Source organism: Microcaecilia unicolor, chromosome 2 (genome assembly GCF_901765095.1).
Source record: "Microcaecilia unicolor chromosome 2, aMicUni1.1, whole genome shotgun sequence".
Lineage (NCBI taxonomy): Eukaryota > Metazoa > Chordata > Amphibia > Gymnophiona > Siphonopidae > Microcaecilia > Microcaecilia unicolor.
The window spans coordinates 178,078,212-178,099,975 of NC_044032.1; the positions used below are offsets into that span (position 1 = coordinate 178,078,212).

The window sequence follows — 21,764 nt, forward strand, 5'->3', positions numbered from 1 at the left end:
CTTAACTGCAGTATTATGTACAAAGTTGGAGTCTATGATTGGACTTGAAATGAGAAGTGAATAATAGTAGTAGAGGCAATTAAATAAATGAAACTGTGTCATCATTGCTTTTTCATCAGAGAAGTTTTAGGGATTAGCTGGAACAGCAAGGCTGTGCAGACAGAAACAGGCAAGGCTGGAAGTGGGAACTGGCTAGGCAACGAACACTGGAGAGGCACAATGCTGGAAGCCTTTTGCTGAAGCACTGGAGGAGTGTAGAGCATTTCCTTATATATCCCAAGCCAGCAAGTGAGGTAATTTGTTAGTGCCCCAACTAGGACTATAAAAGGAAAGTGCAGCAACCAGAAAGTAAACACTCACAAGACTCTTAGGCATAGCGGTGCTTCAGGACTCTAGTGGCTTCCTTAACCAGGTGAGGGATGTGACAGTTTTAGGACTACACATGGTTCACTAAAGCAAAATTTTCTAGAAAAATATTTTCACAAATCACTCACCTTTCTTATCCAAGGAAAATGTTTTATTCAGGAATCAGTGTTCCTCAGCACCCACACATATTCCTGTTTCATGTACCCCCCCCCCCCCCCCCCCCCCCCCCAAAAAAAAGGGCAATCAGAATTTCACTCATCTCTTTCCACACCAACCATCTCAGGTTAAATTCCTCTTTGAAACTACTGCTTGAGCCATCAACCAGTTAAATAGCTTTTAGCTGTCTTCAGGTCACCTTATAATTGCCATGCATACTTCCCTGCAGGCACACCCTCCTCTCAATGGATATACTCCTTACAAACTCTGAACCAGTGAGAACATTTACAGATTTATTTTATCACTCCAGAGTCTCACTTTCACACCTCCTCCAAACTTCTCTTTAATTTGTACACTGTACAAGCTCACCCTGACTTGAGTTCTTTCTGCACCAGGGACATAGCACTGACTTTGTTATGTAAAGTAACTTCAGTACAGCCAGCATTGTACTTCATAAGCTAACAATAGCAAGAGTGCTACTGCACTGATGAGAATGGGATTTTGAAATCAAAATTTCTCAGTTTTTATATTGTAACCAGGTACCTTTCTTGTGCAGCCAAGGATAGAACAATCTCCTCCAGCCACAGGCTCCCGGTACAATGAAGAAATAGATGTCCACCAGTAACTTCAATCTTAAGGACTTTTATTCCATGCAGGTTTCTAATACACATTTCCAACAGCAGCATTCACCTTCAATCTTAAGCACATATAAGCCATCTGAAAGTGTGTGGCCAACAGTCCCCTGTAAGCAGCAGGCTATCAGCACATACCAGGATTCAATACAGGCTTAGTCAGCTCCAGTCTGGGATCTTTATCCAGTGCACAATAAACAGTAGTTCAATTCCCAAGACAAACAGTTCTTTCAGTTCATCATCACAGTTCAGTCACCAAGCAGCAGTTTCTACCTTCTATCCTCTTTACCTTCAGGAGAGTTCAATACTTTAGGGACTCCCTCTACCCAAGTAATTTCCCCTGCATCCGCTTCACAGTGAATTCAATAATTTTGGGACTTCCTCTCACCCACCCAAGGAATTTCAGCCTGCTTCAATACTTTAGGGACCTCCCTGCCCAAGGGTTTTCAGCCTGCAACTGCTTCTCTCCTTCTGCTTCTCTCTCCTGAACTGAACTGCTGAGACTCCTTCCCACCTGCCTAATCAATCCCTGGCTTCAGCTACCACAACCAATCATTCTTCTTCCATTAGCTTCCCACACCCATACCAGCTGTGTTAAGCATTAGACTAATGAGACCAATGATGAGCTCCTGCACACAGGGTTTCCTAACTCTCTTTTCGCCTAGTGGCAGCCGCTCTACACAACCTGCCAGCTTACACCCATGTCTTCCCTGATTGCAGCTAGGCGTCCAGTCCGGGTTCTTCCTCTCACCCTCTGGCTCCTTGCCTGCAATGCCTTCTGGGACTTGTATTTCAGACTGAAACTGCCTTAACCCAACTATCCTGGGTGTGACTTTATCACAATATATGAGAATATACGGTAGTTCTGGAGAATAACAGGGATTGTGTCTGACATAGCAAATCGAGGTGTCCCTGAGAAGAGCAAGATTATTACATGCAGAAGATAGATGAGGTAATGAGAGCAGAACAATTAGATACACATTCCCTAGAACTTTCCATTTAATATAAGAGTGAGGGGGTCCTGCATGGTAGTCTCATAGAGGGTCAGATAAAGCCTTGAACTACTACTGGAAGGTGTGAACTAAATCCAGATGTCTTCTTTGCTTTCTGTGTTTTTCTGCTACTATAGAAGAAACAGTTCTCATTATCACTGTATAGGTGATTTATTTCTTAAGTCTGAAAAGAGCAGTTAAATGTTGCAGGGCAGCTGTGTATACCTTGGGGGTCTTTTAATAAAGCTTACCTTGAGTTATTTGCAGCAGGGCCCATTTTATTCCTATGGGCCCTGCTGCAGATAAGTCAAGCTAAACTTTAGTAAAAGACCCCTATTATGAGTAATATATCTAACTGCTGAAAGGAAGTATATAAAAATTGTACTTAATGTGTATGAATATTAACATTTATTTAGGGAGCTTATTTATACATACACTTCAAAGAAAAAATCAAAACTCTAGCTGAAAGGTTCCATTAGCTTTATTACAATAGTATTGTGAGGTGTGTTAAATTAAAACTGGTTTATTGGATTTGGTCTCAACATCTTAAACTTTTTTTTCCTTCCTACACAACAGAATATCAGAAATTGTAAGGGGGTTAAATATCTATAGGGGTCATATAGCTCTCAAAACTTTGAGAACCTATGTGGTTCTTTCTTCGCTTCCCTCCCGCTGCCACCCTCGCTTTTGTTTTCCCCAACTTAAAGCATTTGTGCATAGTCCCAGTCTTCAAGTGCACATTATGGACTCTGCCGGTCCCCCAACTTGGAACAGGAAATTGACGTCAGAAGGAGCAAGAGACTGGCAGAGCCAACAACTTGTGTTTGAAGACTTGGGCCATGCGACTGCTTAAGTTGTTTTTCCTCACTGCTGCTGATTTGGAAAAGCAGCTGCAGTGGCCGGGGAGGGGGGAGAGAAAAGATGCCAAATGAAAGGATGGGGAGAGAAAGGGAACACGCTGGATGGAAGGAGGGGAGAAAAAGAAGATAGAGTTAGCTAAGACTGGAGAATAAAGAGGAAGGTGAATAGGAGAGCAACCAGGGTGAGGGAAATAGATAGAAAGCTGTAGGCAGGCATAGCAAAAAGAGGGAAGTTGAAGACTAGATATTAAGAATAAATTAAATCTGGAGAGAGGCAGAAAAGTAAATTAAAGAAAGATTAAAGGAAAAGGAGGCGAGAGAAAATGCCAAAGTTAAGATGGAGGAAAGCAGAAACCATACTCTCAGCAACACAATTAGAAAAATAAAATAACTAGAAAACATAGGTAGAAAGAGTAATTTTATTTTCTATGTCATGATTAGAATATGTCTGTTTTTTGAATGTCCATTTCAAAATCTCTGCTGATCGGTGTTCAGGGGTACTCGGTTGAAATTTGTTCAACTTGGGGCGTACTTGAAGTTGAGAAACCCTTTTCTAAAGAATTTGGCTGCATATCATGTTAGAAGATAACAGTATCCCCTTTGTTGAGGTATTTCTCAGGAGAAACACTGTAATGCTGCAAGTATCATAATTTAAGAAAAAATTTAAATGCACAATTAAAAATACAAAACAACCCTCGCTCACCCTCCCCCCCCCCCCCCCCCCCCCAAAAAAAAAAACCACAACAACTTATACATATTTTTCTTGAGCGTCACCATACCTTTTATTTGGTCATGCCATATGATCCTTAGAATGCTTGCACTGGCTTTCCTGAACTGATTTTCTGTAGTACTCCATCTGTTTATATCCTGCGTAAAAGGTGTTCTCCCATGGAACACCAGTTTGTGGAGATAGTTATCTTCAGCCTGAAAATGGAGCAAGGCCAACAGTTTTCTGGAGGAGCTTGAGAGAAGGTTTGAGATGTTAGAAGAGAGGTAAAGGGAAGAGGATCTTGATTAAAGGATAAGCTTAAAGAAAGGTGGAACAAGAAACTGTCTTTAAAGTAAACTAAACCTCCATTGACTCAGGTACAAAATAAGTACCTGTATATAATACATAAACTGCTTTGATTGTAACCACAGAAAGGCGACGTATCTAATCTTATTCCCTTTGCCTTTCGAGAAATCAGTCTATGAGCCTTGTTCAGCTACTTGGAGTTGATAATGGTTATGTTTTTTTTCATCCATAGTGGTTCTGTTTGTAATGTGTTGCTGACCTGTTGCAAAGACAATGTTTGTCGTCTCTGGGCAGAGACGTTGTTACCAAATGATTGCTGTTTATCTGGAGGTGATTACAGTCAATGGACTGAACCAGATGGCTTACATGCTAACTTCAAACGAAATTTGTCCAGTAAAGAACGGGTACAGAGTGCCTTGGAGGTAGGTATTGTGTTGGAAATGTATTGATATGTTTCAGAGAGATGTTTGTGATGCCAATCATTTTATTGAAAAATGAATGTGTTTTTTAACACTTAGAACAAACTGCTGGAACCATGATTCAAGATAGAAAAATTGATATATAAATAATTTATTAAATAATAGTAAAAGGAAGATAAGACATACAAGTGATCATAAGATATGCCTGTATTTAGATAAAACATAACATCCCCTTCCCCCTCTTAGATGGTGTAAAGTGACAACGTGTAAAATAAAATTCATGAGAAATCTGAAAGATGAATATTAATATAACGGATATTATATGTCATATTTTAGTGGCACACAAAACTCAATTGTAAAACAATTTGGTGTATAACCAGTCACTTACATTTCTTAAGAGGATTCAATACCTGTGTTACTATCTCATATGGAGGTATCTAAAAATGGAAAAGCCTTCTCATATCTTATCTTCACAATTATTTGGATACCATAAGGAATAGAATATAATTAGAACTTTAAAAATGTATTTGGTCAACACTAGTTTTATCTAATAACAGAAGGAGATGTAGCATTAAGGATAGGGGATGACACTGTGGCAAATCTACTTGAATCCCACCTGTACTAATAACAAAATTGAAAGATTGGTGGATAAAAAAGGAACCTTATACATGTCACACAGCAAAACATTCATAAAGAAAGAGGTGTATACCTTACAGCTAAAACAGTGGTCATGTTTGTAAACCAGTTATTTAATTTACAGGTTATGTGGTTATATATACGTGTCAAATTCTAATAAAATGTTGGAAATTAAAAGAAAAAAACTTTCTGTAAAAGAAATAGCTAGGGAAAAGTGAGCCTACCTTAAGAATGCAACAGACAGTGTTGTAGCTGAGGGGTTTTTATGTGTGGGGGGCATGGTGGGGGTAACTGACTATAGTCTAGGTTGTGCATAACGTGATATGTATAAGGAACACTATGTACTAAGCTGGGATTAGATATTTTTCCTGTGCAGATGATATTGTTCTTTTGTTTCCTTGGAATAACTTAGTCAATTTACTGCCTTATGAATGAAGTTTTTGATGGCCTATTTGTTTGGTTCTGCTTTTTGGATTTGAAAATAAATCCAGATAAAACAAACATGGGTAGGGAGAGCAACACAAAGGGCACCGAGATCACTCCCCAAGCTAGCAGGAGTGGCGATATCCCTCAGAGAGGAAATTAAATTATTGGGGGTCTGGATAGATTCGGGTCAATATCTTCACAAATAATAATGTAGTTCGTAAATGCTTTTTTAAATTGAAGATGCTTCATCATGTTAAATAGTTTTTATAACTGTACTACTTTCAGATCATTGAGCAGGCAATGGTAATAATTCTAGATTATTGTAATATTTATCTGGACTTTCCAGAGAAACAAGGATACTTCAGATTGAGGAAAATGTAGTGATTAAACTAATATGGGGAGTCCTTTAGTTTGAATGTGCAGCCCTAGAGAGCTCATAATCTAAATTTTTGTACCTGGGGCAATGGAGGACTAAATGACTTGCCCAAGGTCACAAGGAGCTGCAGTGGGAATCAAACCCAGGTTACCAGGATCAAAGCCCGCTGCACTAACCATTAGGCCAGTCCTCCCCTTGTAAGGGGGATACAGTGGAATATAAACAAGAAATTGATATTGATAAACTTAAGGTGGTGTGTGGACCCTCAGAGGTTTCCAGTTCCAAAGTGCAGCCATCTTCTGAGTGCGTCCACAGGGCATAAAAGGATGGAGCCATCCTTAACTTCTTTAAAATAGACAAGAGAAGTAGAATCATGTCAGTGCTGAAGTCTGAGTACCTCCCAACAAAGACCTGCACAGTTTTCTCCAGTGTAACGTACTGTTGAAACATCAACACCAAGATGATGATTTAGACTGCACACAATGCACTGCCTCCTTGCAAGATCTTTTCTGCAGTAATGGTTCATTTCCAACTAAATATTCTTCTACCTCGCCTAATATATTGCTCAATGTAGTGCTAAATTCTGGTTCTGTTGATGTTAACGGATGAATTCACTGCTTCTTCCAGAACAACTTCATTTGTGCAAAAGATATCTACTATAATAATTTCCACTGCCAGCGTTCTGAAGCTGACTCCGTGGCTTCAATGAAGTGAAGGGTTCGTAAGGTTCGTTAGGTTTGTCAGTCTGTCACCATCTCTTTCTGTCCCGCCCTCGCGTCAAAACGTGATGACGTCGAGGGCGGAACAGTGAGAGGCAAGGCAACCAACCAACCAATGTGTTTCCCTACTCCTCCCCCTGCCTGGGAATCAGCTGTCAGTGCGCCGCTCCCTGCCACTTTGGAGCAAGTGGCAGGGAGTAGCGCATCAAAAAAACTACAAGCGCGGCACCACAGAACCCCCCGCCCCTCGGCACATTACCCAAGCCCCCCCCACCCGAAGCACATCAACGCCCCCCCCCCACCTGAAGCACATCAACACCCCCCCCCCCCCTCCGGCGCATCAAACCCCCTTGCCACCCGCAGATGCCAGTAGTAATGCTGTCCGGCTGCTGCTGCTTCTCCTGTTGAGCAGCAGTGGCCACTACAAAAAGAAAAGAAGCGAAAAATGTTTTTAAACACAGCCCAAATAATTCACAAATGCCCGAGTCTTAAAACGCAGTCTCTACAGCCGCTCCTCCTCTCGCCTGTCACGTCACTGCACGCCTCCGAGGTCTTACTCCAGGGGCAGTGATGTGGAGTCGAGAGGAGGAGAAGCTGCAGAGACTGCATTTTAAAACTCGGAGATTTCCGAATGATTTGGCCTAGGTTTAAAAACATTTATCACTTCTTTTCTTTTTGAAGCGGCCGCTGCTGCTCAACAGGTGAAGCAGCAGCGGCCGGACAGCGTTACCACTTGCAGCTGTGGGTGGAGGGGGGAGGGGAGGGTCACTGGACATGGATGGCTGGAGGGGGGCAGGGGACAAGGGAGGTGGGGAGGGGGTCCTGAGACCGGTGAGGAGGGGAGCCCTGCGAGAGGGGGGGTGGGGGCTCACACTCACTCACTGTCTCTCACATACACTCTTTCTCTCTCTCTCAAACATACACACTCCGAGGAAAACCTTGCTAGCGCCCGTTTCATTTGTGTCAGAAACGGCCCTTATTTTACTAGTTTTAAATGTTTAAGTGGTATTGGAATAAACATGTCTAATGTGCTGTATCAGAAACCCACTGTAACACCATGTCAGTCAACTGATGTAACTCTGGTGCTGAGTCATTAGAGGTTTGGAGGCCCAAAACTTTCATTTTATTTAGTTTCCCATGTTTTCTGTTAGAAAATGGCTGTTTCCCACTTGAATTTTGGATTAGCAAAACGTCCAAAGTTGGACTTAGCCATCATATCAAAAATACTCTTCATAGTAACCTATGGAACTTGCTTCAAGTGTTTTGAAAATGAACCCCAGTGTCTCCAGCCAACTTATTAGTGGAATTTAACCCCAGAGGCATGGTATGGTCACATTTTCAATATGGTAATACAAGTGCCCAGCTAAGGAAAAGATTATTTTGAGTTTGTCTTCACTGGACCAAACTTGGCATTCCTTGTTCCATCACCATCCAGCTGGATAGGCAGTGTCCTAAAAGGTGGAGGATAAAGGATTTTTTTTTTTAAACATTTATATCTCACATTATCTCAAGCAAACTCTGGTTCAATGTGGCTTACATTTGAAAATACAGTGAGTCAGAATAATAGAAGTTGAGATTAGCATATATACCCATCTGTGCATTTAAAAATCTGTCCTTTAATGGTGTTCAGAAATCATATCAATATGTATAGACATGCACATACCAGAACAGGCATCCATATACATATTGCAAAAGTAAACAACAACTTCTACAGAGTACATCCAAAATTTAATTTTCATTTTATCATTTCCATCTTCCAGAATTCTAGACAGCATGATGTTCGATCAGTTGGACCCAAAGCAATTCAAAACAAGTAAAATCAGAAACAACACAGTATATATCTGTTCAACCTCCCTTAGGATTCACCTGTGGGTTTAAGAAGCAAAGCCATGTGCATGTAAAGACTGGATAAATGAATTAAAACAAAGTTTACAGCAAATGCCTTTAATACATAATACTTTGTATCAATAATGAAACAGTGATAGAATATTCACATAGCAAGCAGTCTGATTCAACAGACTTATTTTCCACTGCACATAATTAACTTTGTATGAACTTGGTGGCTAATAGTGTATTGAACAGGACAACATTGCCACATTTAGACTGCCTCTGGACAGAACTTCTGCATAAAAGAAGCCCTTCCCTCATGCACTGAAGCTACAAAGTAGTAAATAAGAGTTTACTTCAAAAATAGGAAGGTTTTAAACCATTAGGGACAATTAAGGCAGAGGTAGTATAACTGCAGGACAGCAAAAGCTTTATACACAGTCACTTTCCTCTATTCCTTTTGAGAACTGTGAAGTTCTCCAACAGATTAAATTTTAAACTCGAGCTATACAGCATCAAATGTCAGCAGTAAGTATGAACAAAGAATTGGTAAACTTACAGTTGAGCTATGCAGTACTAGTTTTTACCACCTCTGAGGAATTGGAATGTCATTAGGACAGTCAAAAAAGGGCTAGTGTTTTTGTTTAGGAAATGTAGAAGTTCTGTACTCCTAGCTGGACTCTGGCAGACTCTACAGTATTTTGGGTTAGAAACTAAAGATGCCTTGTGTCCAATGTTGTATAGTAACTAAGTAACTGTAACTAGTTGCTGTACTTAAGTAAAAGTTTTGTAACTTGTAAAGAAGTACGGGATAACATTTAATACGAATCGGAGAAAATATTTCTTCACTTAACGTGTAATTAAACTCTGGAATTCGTTGCCAGAGAATGTGGTAAATGTGGTTAGCTTAGCAGGGTTTAAAAAAAGGTCTGGATGGAGAGGAGGAGTAGCCTAGTGGTTAGTGCAGCGGACTTTGATCCTGGGGAACTGGGTTCGATTCCCACTGTAGCTCCTTGTGACTGTGGGCAAGTCACTTAACTCTCCATTGCCCCAGGTACAAAATAAGTACCTTGTATATATGTAAACCGCTTTGAATGTAGTTGTAAAATACCACAGAAAGGCGGTATATCAAGTCCCATTTCCCTTCCCCTTCCCTTCCCTTCCCTTCCTAAAGGAAAAACCCATAGACCATTGTTAAATTGACTTGGGGGAAAATCCACATCTGTTTCTGGGATAAGCAGCATAAAATGTATTGAACTTTTTCGGGATCTTGCCAGGTATTTCCAGTGCTTTTTTTGTAGAAAAAAAGGTGCCGGTACTCATTATGGGCGGGGTCACCACATATGGCTCCACCCCTATGATAGCCACACCCACATTAGCCACACCCCTTATACCAGCTATGGCACATATAAACAGATATCATTGAAAATATTATACTAGTATAGGAGAAAAAAACGTGATTTTTTTTTTCATCAGAAATAATTTCTGTAAGCTGTTACAGCTCCAGTTACCCAGTGCAAAATAAGACAGCAGATGTAAATTCTCAAATTGGACATATTTCAAACACTAAAATGAAAATAAGTTGATTTTTTCTACCTTTGTTGTCTGGTGATTTAGTTTTTCTATCCATATTGGTCCCAGTCTATGATTCTGCTGCTCTCAATCTGTTCCCTTAACTCCATTTCCAGAGCTTCCTTTCCATTTATTTCTTTACTTTCCTCCTTTCTTCTTCATTTCTTGCCATACATCCATAAGTAAAAGCTGGGTCCTCCTCCATGGAATTGACTGGAGGAGGTATAACGTGGATCCACCTTTTCCCTATTTTCTCCATCCATGTGCAGTTTTTCTCCTTCTCTTTCCCTCATCTCCATCCATTTGCATCTTCTGTTTTCGTTCCATCCCTCCATCCATGCCCAGCACTTCTCCTCTCTCCTCCCCTCCATCCATATCCTGCATTTCTCCTCTCTTCCCTTCCCTGTATCCAGGGAAGCAATAATTATCTCTCCCTACAGCCCCTATGTTTAACAGGTCTGGGCTTTTGACAGTGTGTCAAAACAAGTGCAGGATTGTGCCTGAGCAATCCTTCCACACTTTTACCTTTATGATCCGAAGTAATAGCGTGCCTAAATTTGAATGCTATTAGCGCTGATCATAAGGGCGTTATAACCCCACACTGTTCCAGTGCTATTTTTAGAGCACTGCTTGAAAGAGTGCTTCCCCAGTTAAAATGAGATTCTGGCCTTGCACAAGAGGTTACAAGAAGAGGGAGAAAGGCCACAAAACTGCAACATACTGAAATTTAAGACACAAGCTGAGGAGAGATTAAGGGCACTGTTTACAATAGTGCAATAGCTTTTTAGCACACACTAACCATGTAGATGTTCTTATGGGCATCTACATGGTTAGCACGTGTTAATTTTTAGCACGCACTAAAAACGCTAGTGTGCCTTTGTAAACAAGGTTCTAAGAAAACACATCCCCTGAGCTCCACAGAAGTCTCTGACCTGATCCCGCACAACAGAAGCAGGAAGGCACCTGCAAGCAATGACCAGTTGGACTCCACTGAATAGCATCATCCATCAGTCAAAATTATTGCACCTGCCTCTTTTTGAAAGACCCTAGTGTCCCTAAAATAGTAGCAAGAACCTCTACCTCTCTATCATATAGTGGTTATGTACGATTCATTAGTTTTAAAATACCACCTTTCATTAGACAACAGCAAAGCACAAAAAGTCAACTTAAAAAAAAAAGCAGGCAATAAAACCAACTACACGTGACAGTAAAGCACACAGGAAGAGATGGGAGAGGAAAGTAGATAGTCATAAATAAAAAGGACAAAAGTCAGGTATAAGACGCTACTGGCCCATTTTAATACACAAGCTATAGATAAGACTGTGGATAGCAACTTAAACATTTAGGATAGTATGGTCAAACTCTTCACAAAGGATGCTATACAATAAACCCCAGTGAAGACTCCACACGATTCCCCGTCTCCAGCTTCCTTATTAATCAGCACACCACAGATGATCCCACTCTCCGATTACAAAACAAAACGTTATCTCCTCGCCACCCCCTGCATTCTTCCCTCGGGCACTCGCGTATCAAGGCGAATCTTCTTGAGCGCCACCACCTCCCCAGTGACTTTATTTTTAGCTTTATACACTACCCCATAGGTGCCCTCGCCAATTTTCTCCACCTTCTGGAAGTTCTCCATGGCGGAGAGGCACAATCCCGGGGAGGGGGCAGGGCGCATGCACACTCTCACTGTTGGTCCGTTCGCTTTTCCAGCCTTATGGCGTAAGCTTCCACGCCACACTCCACTATTGGATGACCCAAACCCCGCGTGATCTGTTCATTCTCACGCTTCACCTTGCCAAACGTCATCCATCGAGGACTGAGCTCTGAGAGGAAGTGCAGGACTTGCCGGGGGGGGGGGGGGGGGCAAAAAAAGGTGCTGGTATGCCGTACTGTTGCGTACCGGCACAAAAAAAGCACTGGGTATTTGTGACCTTGATTGACCACTGTTGGAAACAGGATTCTGGGCTTGATGGACCTTTGTTCTGTCAGAGTGTGGCAATACTTACGTACTTATGTGCTTTCTTTACCCAAGCTCATGAAAGAAAGGGGAAAATAGCACTTGCTTCAAGTACAAGGTATTTCTCAGTACTGTAAATGAAGAGAGTGCATTTGGAAATGCTGAACTCCGAGGATACCCCAATGCAAAGTTTAAAGGGGGTTGGTGGGAATGGATGTTGGCACACATTGGTCAGCTATGTCATGGTCCTGCATGGGAAGATACCTGGCAATTCTCCTTCAGCTTATTTTTAACCATAGTGGTACCCCACATTGGTTACTGAAGATCACTGATCAAGGCTAGTAATCATTGATGTACTTCAAATGTTTCAGTAACCATTCTAATCCAGATATTTAGCTGTGTTGTGTGTCGTTTGTCTGTGGAGTCTTCAAGTGCAAAATCTAAGGCAGGCATTCAGGTCCTTTTTCAGTTGTGGGTCAATGTTCAGAGTTAAATCTACAATTCTAGCTGCCATTTGCCTTCTGAAGGCAATCTTTTGTCATTTTTCCCCCTTTTTTAGTCAAATGAAAAGCAAGTTCTTCCAGTACTGTTGATATGTTTCTTTCAACATTTCTCCATCTGAAAATGACTTTTGTCCTGTCATGATCCAAGTGCATCCATGTGTCTACCTGAATTTTGTCACCTTAGGTTATGAATTGTTTCATTTGCTCCATCTGTGCGTTTAGTGCAGTTGTTACTTTTTCTGTCTCCTGCTTGCTTTTTTTCAAATTTGTGTCATTTTCACTGTGATTTGAGTTGTCATGGCTTTTCCCTTGTTTTAAAATCTCCCGTATTTCCACCAGAAGAGCTGAGCGAAATTACACAGCCGTGGGACCAAAAATAAAGGTTCCTGCCTGCTGTGTAGAAGGTAGGAAGAAAAGGTTGGAGCCTAGGATAGTGGGAAGCTGGGGCTGTGTCTGAGCTTGGGGGTGGTACTGAAGCTGGGAAAAGCAATTTTTTGTGAGGCAAACACTAATAAAATCCTATTTTTCTAACACTGGGAAAGCACCTAATTGCCTCAAAAATAAACATCAAAAATTCCAAATGAAAAACACCTAAAATCAGAAGGCCTAACTATATTTATCATTTTTGTTAGAAGGTTTAAGATCTGTTGGAATCACAGGTGGAATTCTACAGCGTTTTTTTTTGTTTGTTTGTTTGTTCACGTAGGAGATATTAAGTAGTAGTTTAGGGTGTGATGTTCTTAGTCTTGGTTTTTGAGGGCTATTTTCCCCCAAAGGCTCTGTATTAGGTCATTTGGTTTATTATCTTAATAATTTCCCTCTAAGTCACTGAATATTGTAGGATTGACGTTTTATGTGTTTGCTGATGGCATCCTGCTTCTTAGCTTGGTTGCACCTAATGGTGAAAATGTCAGATGAACCATGGTGTCTGCACTGCAGTTGGTTGCAGAGTGGTGTAGAGACTATAAATTGAAGACAGTGTTCTAATACGAAGTTCATGTAGATGGGAAATACTAAGGGTGTAACACAATTTTCTGTTTAGTGTGGCAGTGTTCACTGCTTTTCAAGAACCTTGTTTGTGATGTGGGCATTTTGGATTGATTCTGATCTGTTTTCAGGCTCATATTTGAAAGTTTATTCATACCTCTTCATATATTAAATCAGCGGTATTTTCTTCCGGCCCTTGCAGACTACAGACAGGATGGATTTTCAGGCCACTCCTAATAATATGCATAAAATGAATAAGCAGGATATGCAAATCAGGTTAATGCATATTTATTAGGGATGGCCTGAAAATATGACTTGTTTGCAGCTCTCAAATACTGGAAGTGAATAGCAATTCATTAAAACTTTTTTTCCCATTCTTTCTCTGGACTTCTATGAATCAGGCCTATAGTATGCCTTAAAAATAAATGAATGTACAGGTATTTTATTTTTATCTAGAACAGTGGTTCTCATCACAGTCCTTGAAACACATCAAACCAATTGGGTTTTCAGGATATCCTCAATGAATATTCTCAGGTATATTCATTGTGGGTATTCTAAGAACCAGAAAAGCCGGTTTGTTCTAAGAAGTGAGTTGAAAACACCTGATGTAGAAGTTAGAGAACATATAAATAACTTAAACTGTTTCTCCCAAAGTTAAACCTCAGGCACTTTCGTCGAAGGAGGAAATCTCTTGCACTTATAGCACATACTGGATACCTTCCCCATCAGCAGGATCCTCATGAAGTTCATAGGAATGTGGCTGTGCATGCAAATGCACTTTGTCACTTTCACATTGCTGCCAGCATCAATCCAGCGACAGGTAATGAAACAGCATTATTTATGCAGATGCATTTGTCTAATCCGTTGTATGTAATTAGAGTCCTGCTATAGATATATATTTTTTAATTTCTTAGGTTTTTCTATGGCATCTGCCTCCAAGCTTTTGACTAACATCCTGATACTCTGAGTATGATAGAGTTCATAGAGAAGGCACGGTATTGGCTTTCAGTGGTTAGCAAATGCTGACTTATTTTTAACATTGTTTCATACCTCCATAAGTTAGTAAAGATGGGCTTTTGTGGATGGGGCATGTACTAAATCCAAAAGCATTGAAAGAGAAAGCCAAAACATAGCCTGCTGAAACTGTGCTTTTTGGGCTAGACCAGTGGTATAATGATTCTTGCATCATTCTTTGAGCTAAGTCCCTTTGGATCTCTTCAGAGCATCTACTATTTTATGCTGCCGTTTTATGTCCCACCTTTATATGGAGTAAAGGCTTCTTTATAGGAGGAAGTTCTAAAGTGGCATTGTGAAGCTCAAGGGTGAAGGAGAGCAATATGTAGAAGCTGATAAGGATAAATATCTCTGTTCTGTGTTCACAGATGAAGGGCCGAGAGTAGAACCACAGAAGACAAATGCCAATAGTAATAAATGTATGTAGACCAATTTTCAGAAGACTAGTTTGTGAGGCGGTAGCTAAACTAAAAGCAATGGGGCAGGATGTGATACATCCGAGGGTACTGAAGGAACTCACAGAAGTTCTGGCGACTCTGCTGTATGAACTTTTCAATGATTCTTTAGAGTGGAGTAATCCTGGAGGATAGAGAAGAGCAGATGGGGGTTCCTGTCTACAAAAGTGGAAGTAAAGAGGAGAGTGGGAGCTACAGGCTGGTTAGTATAACCTCTGTCATGAACAAATTAATAAAAATTAGGGCTGCAGCTCATTTAAAAATTTTAATCACTATTAAAAATTTTGTTTTCGCAGTTGGATTGCATGGTTACAGTTGGGGCATAGCCAGCTATTCATGGGGGGTGGGGTACATTTCCTCTTCCTCTCCCTCCCCCCCCACACACATTAGATATTACACCTTTGCTGGTGGGGATGCTGAAGCAAGTGGAAGAAATCTTCTGCCAAAGTGTCCCTGTTGTTCTGGACGTGAGCCCTTGAACCCAGGCCAAGGCCTAGTATAGAATTTAGGCCAAGGCCTAGGGTAGTCCGAACAGGCCCTATGCACCACCCCAACCACCAAACCCTGCACACTCAATAACCAACAGGCACCACCAGAAAGGGGAAGATAGAGTATTCAGGCAGGTCTCACGGCCTATCGGGAATCCACTCACGCACAGACCAAGCAAGCGGACCTCACAGCCAACCGGGAACCGAGTCGCACTCTGGGAAGGGGGAAAGAATAACAAGGGTTCCACACGGAACTGCAGCTCACACAGTGCAGGGTAAAGCCACTGAGAAAAGGGTAAGAGGCGGAAGCCTCTATGGGAAAACAAAACTGTGCCACAGGCGAATAAGAATACAGGAAGCCCCAGAAAGAAACACTCTAGGCTTAAACAGCACAGCACTCATGGAAAAGGAAAACAACTATAGGAATATACTCTAGGCTGAAACAACACAGCACTCAGGGAAAAAGGAAACCAACTATAGAAATATACTCTAGGCTGAAACAACACAGCACTCAGGGAAAAAGGAAACCAACTATAGAAATATACTCTAGGCTGAAACAACACAGCACTCAGGGAAAAAGGAAACCAACTATAGAAATATACTCTAGGCTGAAACAACACAGCACTCAGGGAAAAAGGAAACCAACTATAGAAATATACTCTAGGCTGAAACAACACAGCACTCAGGGAAAAAGGAAACCAACTATAGAAATATACTCTAGGCTGAAACAACACAGCACTCAGGGAAAAAGGAAACCAACTATAGAAATATACTCTAGGCTGAAACAACACAGCACTCAGGGAAAAAGGAAACCAACTATAGAAATATACTCTAGGCTGAAACAACACAGCACTCATGGAAAAAGGAAACCAACTATAGAAATATACTCTAGGCTGAAACAACACAGCACTCAGGGAAAAAGGAAACCAACTATAGAAATATACTCTAGGCTGAAACAACACAGCACTCAGGGAAAAAGGAAACCAACTATAGAAATATACTCTAGGCTGAAACAACACAGCACACAGGGGAGAAGGAAACCAACTATAGGAATATACTCTAGGCTGAACCAATCAGCACACAAGGGAACAAGGCTTAGGGTTACCGTATTTTGTCCTCTGAAATAGAGGACACATGTCACGCCCCCTGCCCCGCCCACACATCCCTTTCGGATCACCGCGTTCTCCGGCAACGAATTCCAGAGTTTAATTGTGTTGGGTGAAGAAAAACTTTCTCTGATTTGTTTTAAATTTACTACACTGTAGTTTCATTGCATGCCCCCTAGTCCTAGTATTTTTGGAAAGCGTGAACAGACGCTTCACATCCACCTGTTCCACTCCACTCAATATTTTATATACCTCTATCATGTCTCCCTCCCCTCAGCTGTCTCTTCTCCAAGCTGAAAAACCCTAGCCTCCTTAGTCTTTCTTCATAGGGAAGTCGTCCCAACCCCGCTATCATTTTAGTCGCCCTTCGTTGCACCTTTTCCAATTCTACTATATCTTTCTTGAGATGCAGTGACCAGAATTGAACACAGTACTCAAGGTGCAGTCGCACCATGGAGCGATACAACGGCATTATAACATCCTCACACCTGTTTTCCATACCTTTCCTAATGATACCCAACATTCTATTCGCTTTCCTAGCCGCAGCAGCACACTGAGCAGAAGGTTTCAGTGTATTATCGACGACTACACCCAAATCCCTTTCTTGGTCCGTAACTCCTAACGTGGAACCTTGCATGACATAGCTATAATTCGGGTTCTTTTTTCCGACATGGATAACCTTGCACTTGCTCACATTAAACGTAATCTGCCATTTAGCTGCCCAGTCTCGTAAGGTCCTTCTGTAATTTTTCACAGTCCTGTCGCGAGTTAACGACTTTGAATAACTTTGTGTCATCAGCAAATTTAATTACCTCGCTAGTTACTCCCATCTCTAAATCATTTATAAATATGTTAAAAAGCAGCGGTCCTACCACAGACCCCTGAGGAACCCCAGAGTAAAGTATATCATAGACAAGGTAAAACGCCAGAAATATCTCTCTATATAAAAGGCAGCACTAACGTTCTATGAAGCCTCCAACCGGAAGTGTGAAGAGGGAGAGATATCCGGTTTCCCCATGAGTGTCTGCCCCGCCCTCGCTCTCTCTCTAACACAAACAGTGAAGGAAAACAGCAAAGCAGGAAATCAAATTGCTCTCTCTGTAACAATGAAGGACTCAGAGGGGGGAGGGGAGAGAGGGCAGGAACACACACACTCCCACATGCACACAGAAGAAAACCTTGCTAGCCCCCGTTTCATTTGCATCAGAAACGGGGCTTTTTTACTAGTTAAGGAATAAAAGGCTGTTTAGAGTCTTGTCTCCAAAGAGTTTCATTCCAAGAGGCAGGAATACACTGTCCAAAATCTTCTACTGCTATTTTCATAAATATTTCTATATCTTTCCGTTTCACCACAATTCCAGGATAAGTTGGTAAAGGTGTCAACAGTCATTTAAAAGAGTTTCAGAAAGTTAAAGAGGTGCTTAAAATGAGGTTCTCAATGACGTTACAGGTATACTCTTTATCTAAATCTTTAATTGTCAACCTTCCTTTTAGAGCTGGGGAACATTACAGAGAAATAACAATGAGTAACTGCCTCCCATTTCACATTAATCTACCTATGTGCACAAGTACACATACAGTTTTGTAAATATATGCATATATTAATGTGGAGTCTCTACCTCTTATGCTCCTGTAAATGATAACTTCATTCTTAAAGCTGCTGTCACCGAGGAACCTCTCGTCCAGGAAAAAAAAAAAAAAACAACACTCTTTACTATTCCTGCAATTGGTAGATTTGGGCCACCACGGAAGAAAACTCAGATACAGGAGCTCAAAGAAAAGCACAAGAAACGATAGTTTGAAAGCCAGTCAGTCAGAAGTGCTGCCAAAACCTGAGCTGAGCAACTTCTCCTACAAGGCCCTCCCTTTAGGGAATCTGCCAGTCAAAGGCAGCTCAGGAAGCCCTTTTCAGAGAGGAACAGAGCTCCTTATTGATACAGCTTCTGTCTGCAGCACTCTGCCTTGCCAGGCTTTCAAGAAGAGATTGGATTACAGGAACACATTTCTCCCTCACAAGACTGCAGACGGTGGACAGAGGGAGGGAGGAGGATCATTATTTACAAACATCAGCTGGGTGGGGCAGGCTGGCAAGCACACGCACGGACGCTGCACATTGTGTGCGTGCATAAGCAGGAGGACGACGGACGGGAGGAGTCAGGACTAGTCTCGTAGAAGAAAAAACCTGGACAAAGCCAGCAAATTAACAAATCCGCCCAGACTCCCGACAGCGCCCTCAAAAAGAGGACATGTCCGGGGAAATCCGGACAAATGGTAACCCTAACAAGGCTGTACTTACAGCACACAAACGGAAAGAGAGAACTACCTAAGGAATACACAAACTGGCCCCACAACCCCCAAGGGAAAAAGGAACTGCTAAAGGGAAAGAACAGGGGAGAACTACTCAGTAGACACGGATAAGGGAAGATTAAACAAACAGAGGAAGCTTCCTTGACACACACAGACCAGAACAGGAACGCTGCTCTCTGAACACAGGAGACAGCTACATCAAACAAAAGAGAACTAAAATAAACAGGATTAAAATACAAGGACAGGGGAAGGCAGAGCCACAGGGAGCAGAGCAGCAGCTCAGCACAAAAAGGGGAACACTGAGGGAGAGAAAGGTAAACAAACTGAAACAACTGAAAGCAACAGCTTACCTCAGACAGCACAGCTTAGAGCAGGAGAAACAAACCAGGTGGGGGAAGTGAGGCAAAACAAGCGCCCACAGGCTGGCTTCAGAAAAGCAATCAACGCCAAAGCAATGATTGCAGGGAAGACACAGGCTTAAATAGATCAGGCTTCTGACGTCTGCTGGCTCAGCCCCTGACAAGCCAATCAGGAGTGAGTTCCAAACTTTCCCCTGCCTATCTAACAGAATCATAACAGCCCCCCTTCTTCCTTGTGCTGCCTCAACAGCGAGGAAGTCAGCAGGGTGCCTCCAGCCGCCAATGCCAGCAGTCCCCAAGCATGCTCAGTTCATGCACAAACTAAGCATACGTGGGGAGTGCAAGCGTTGGTGGCATCCTGCTAACTTTCTCGCTGCTGAGTCAGTACGAGGAGGAAGGGGAAGACTCAGGAAGTGGATTTCATCAGCTGGCAGGGCTTCAGCTGCCCCATCAGCCATTGAACAAGTACTGTTTCTTTGGGGGGGAGCCTTCACCAATTCCATCTCTCATGTGCCCCCCCCCCCTTTTTTCCTTCTCTCTCTCTCTCTCTCTCTCTCATATGCCTCCCCTTCCGCATTTTCCCTCAGTTCTCCCTTGCCTGCCCAGCACCCCTCCAGGTTTACCTTACCAGTTGTTTTGCAGTAGTTCTTTGCCCTGCAGCTTCCAACAGTGTATTGAAATGCTGCCTCGGCCTCCACCAGGCCTTCTGACCCACATCCCTTTCTGAAAATAGGAAGTTGCATCAGAAGGGGGTAAATGGATCAGAAGGAAAGGCCCAGTGCAAGACAACTAATGAGGTAGACTGGGAGGGGAGAGCCACCGGTGGTCCCGGAGGGGAGCAAGAGATTCCATACTGGGTGTGTTGGGGTGGGGGTGAAGGGTGGTTAATCATTAACCATGATTAATGATTAATGCGTTAATCTCAATTAACATGCAGCTCTAATAAAAATCCTTCTAAAATAAAGGACTGTGAAGTTTCTGGAGTCAGATGGATTGCAGGACACAAGGCAGTACGGTTTCACTAGAAGTAGATCCATACCACATTATTACAGTAATCCAAATTTTTATGCAGTATTGGGGCAGTTCTATGAAATAGCTGCTCACATTTATGCACATGTTTAGAATATTAGCACACATGCATTTATATGCCTAATGGGGACCTAAGCGCTATTTTGTAAATATATGCATATCTCGCACAGCTTGTATTTGTATGATGGATTTAGGGGAAGTGCTAGATGTGGTGTACTTAGATTTTAGGAAAGCATTTGACCTAGTTCCATATAGTGACCAATAAATTGAGCGCCTTTGATATGGGCCCTAAAGTGACTGACTGGGTTAGAAACTGTTTAAATTGTAAGGAGGCAAAGGGTAGTGATAAATGGAGTTTACACTGAGGAAAAGGATACTGTCAGTGGTGTGCCGCAGGGTTTGGTCCTTGGGTTGGCTCTTTTTAACATCTTTGTGAGTGATATTGTGGAAAGGCTGTCTTGTAAAGTTTACCTCTTTGTTGACGATAACTCTGTTTATGTGGATAGCAAGAGGGGAGGGATCTATCAAAGCTTGAACGGTCCAGAATTTGTCAACTAAGATTCAATGCTAAAATATGCAGGGTTATGCACTTGGGCTGCAAAAAATCCGAGCAAGTGGTATAATATAGGGGGTGAAGTATTTTTGTGTGCAAAAGAACTTAGAGGCAATAATAATAATTATTATTATTATTTGTTACATTTGTATCCCACATTTTCCCACCTATTTGCAGGCTCAATGTGGCTTACATAGTACCGTAAAGACGATAGCCAAGTCCGGTATGGAAACAAATACAATTTGATGTTAAGTCGGGTAGGTTGGTATATTCAGGTACATAGGGATCGAGGGTAGGAAGGAATATATAGTGTTCAGCACAGTCTGAGGTTTTGCTGTGTTGCAGAGTTGATGCATCTAACTTATGTCGGTGGGGAATGCTTTTCTGAATAAGTAGGTCTTTAATGATCTCCTGAAGTTTAGATGGTCGTAAATTGTTTTCACAGACTTTGGCAGTGCATTCCACAATCGTGTGCCTATGTAGGAGAAGTTGGATGCATGAGTTACTTTGTATCGGAGTCCTTTGCAGCTTGGGTAGTGGAGATTTTAAGTAGGTTCGTGATGCTTTGGTTATGTTTCTGGTTGGGAGATTGATCAGGTCGACCATATATCCTGGGACTACAACGTAGATAATCTTGTGGACCAAGGTGCAGATTTTGAAGGTGATACGTTCCTTGATTGGGAGCCAGTGCAGTTTTTCTCAGAGGGGTTTGGCACTTTTGAATCGTGTTTTACCGAATATCAGCCTGGCTGCTGTGTTCTTGGCTGCCTGGAGTTTCTTTGAGTTGTTCTTTACATCCCGCATATATTCCATTGCAGTAATCTGCATGGCTCATTACCATCGATTGTATCAAGTTGCGGAATATTTCTCTCGGGAAGAAAGGTTTTATAGGTTTAAGTTTCCACATTGAGTGAAACATTTTTTTTATAGTGGAGTTTACTTGGCTCTCAAGTGTGAGATTGCAATCAATTGTAACGCCTAGTATTTTGAGGCTATCTGAGATA

At 41.9% G+C, this 21,764-nt stretch overlaps 1 protein-coding gene across 3 annotated transcripts in view; it reads left to right on the forward strand.

Moving 5' to 3' along the window:
• DMXL1 (Dmx like 1) overlaps positions 1-21,764 on the forward strand; it is a 522,326-nt gene that overhangs the window by 149,479 nt on the left and 351,083 nt on the right. For all 3 annotated transcript variants that reach the window (XM_030193519.1, XM_030193517.1, XM_030193518.1), the window contains exons 8-9: positions 4,254-4,443; positions 14,104-14,269. In XM_030193519.1, coding sequence (XP_030049379.1) covers positions 4,254-4,443; positions 14,104-14,269 — 356 coding nt within the window. The remainder of the gene's footprint in view (positions 1-4,253; positions 4,444-14,103; positions 14,270-21,764) is intronic.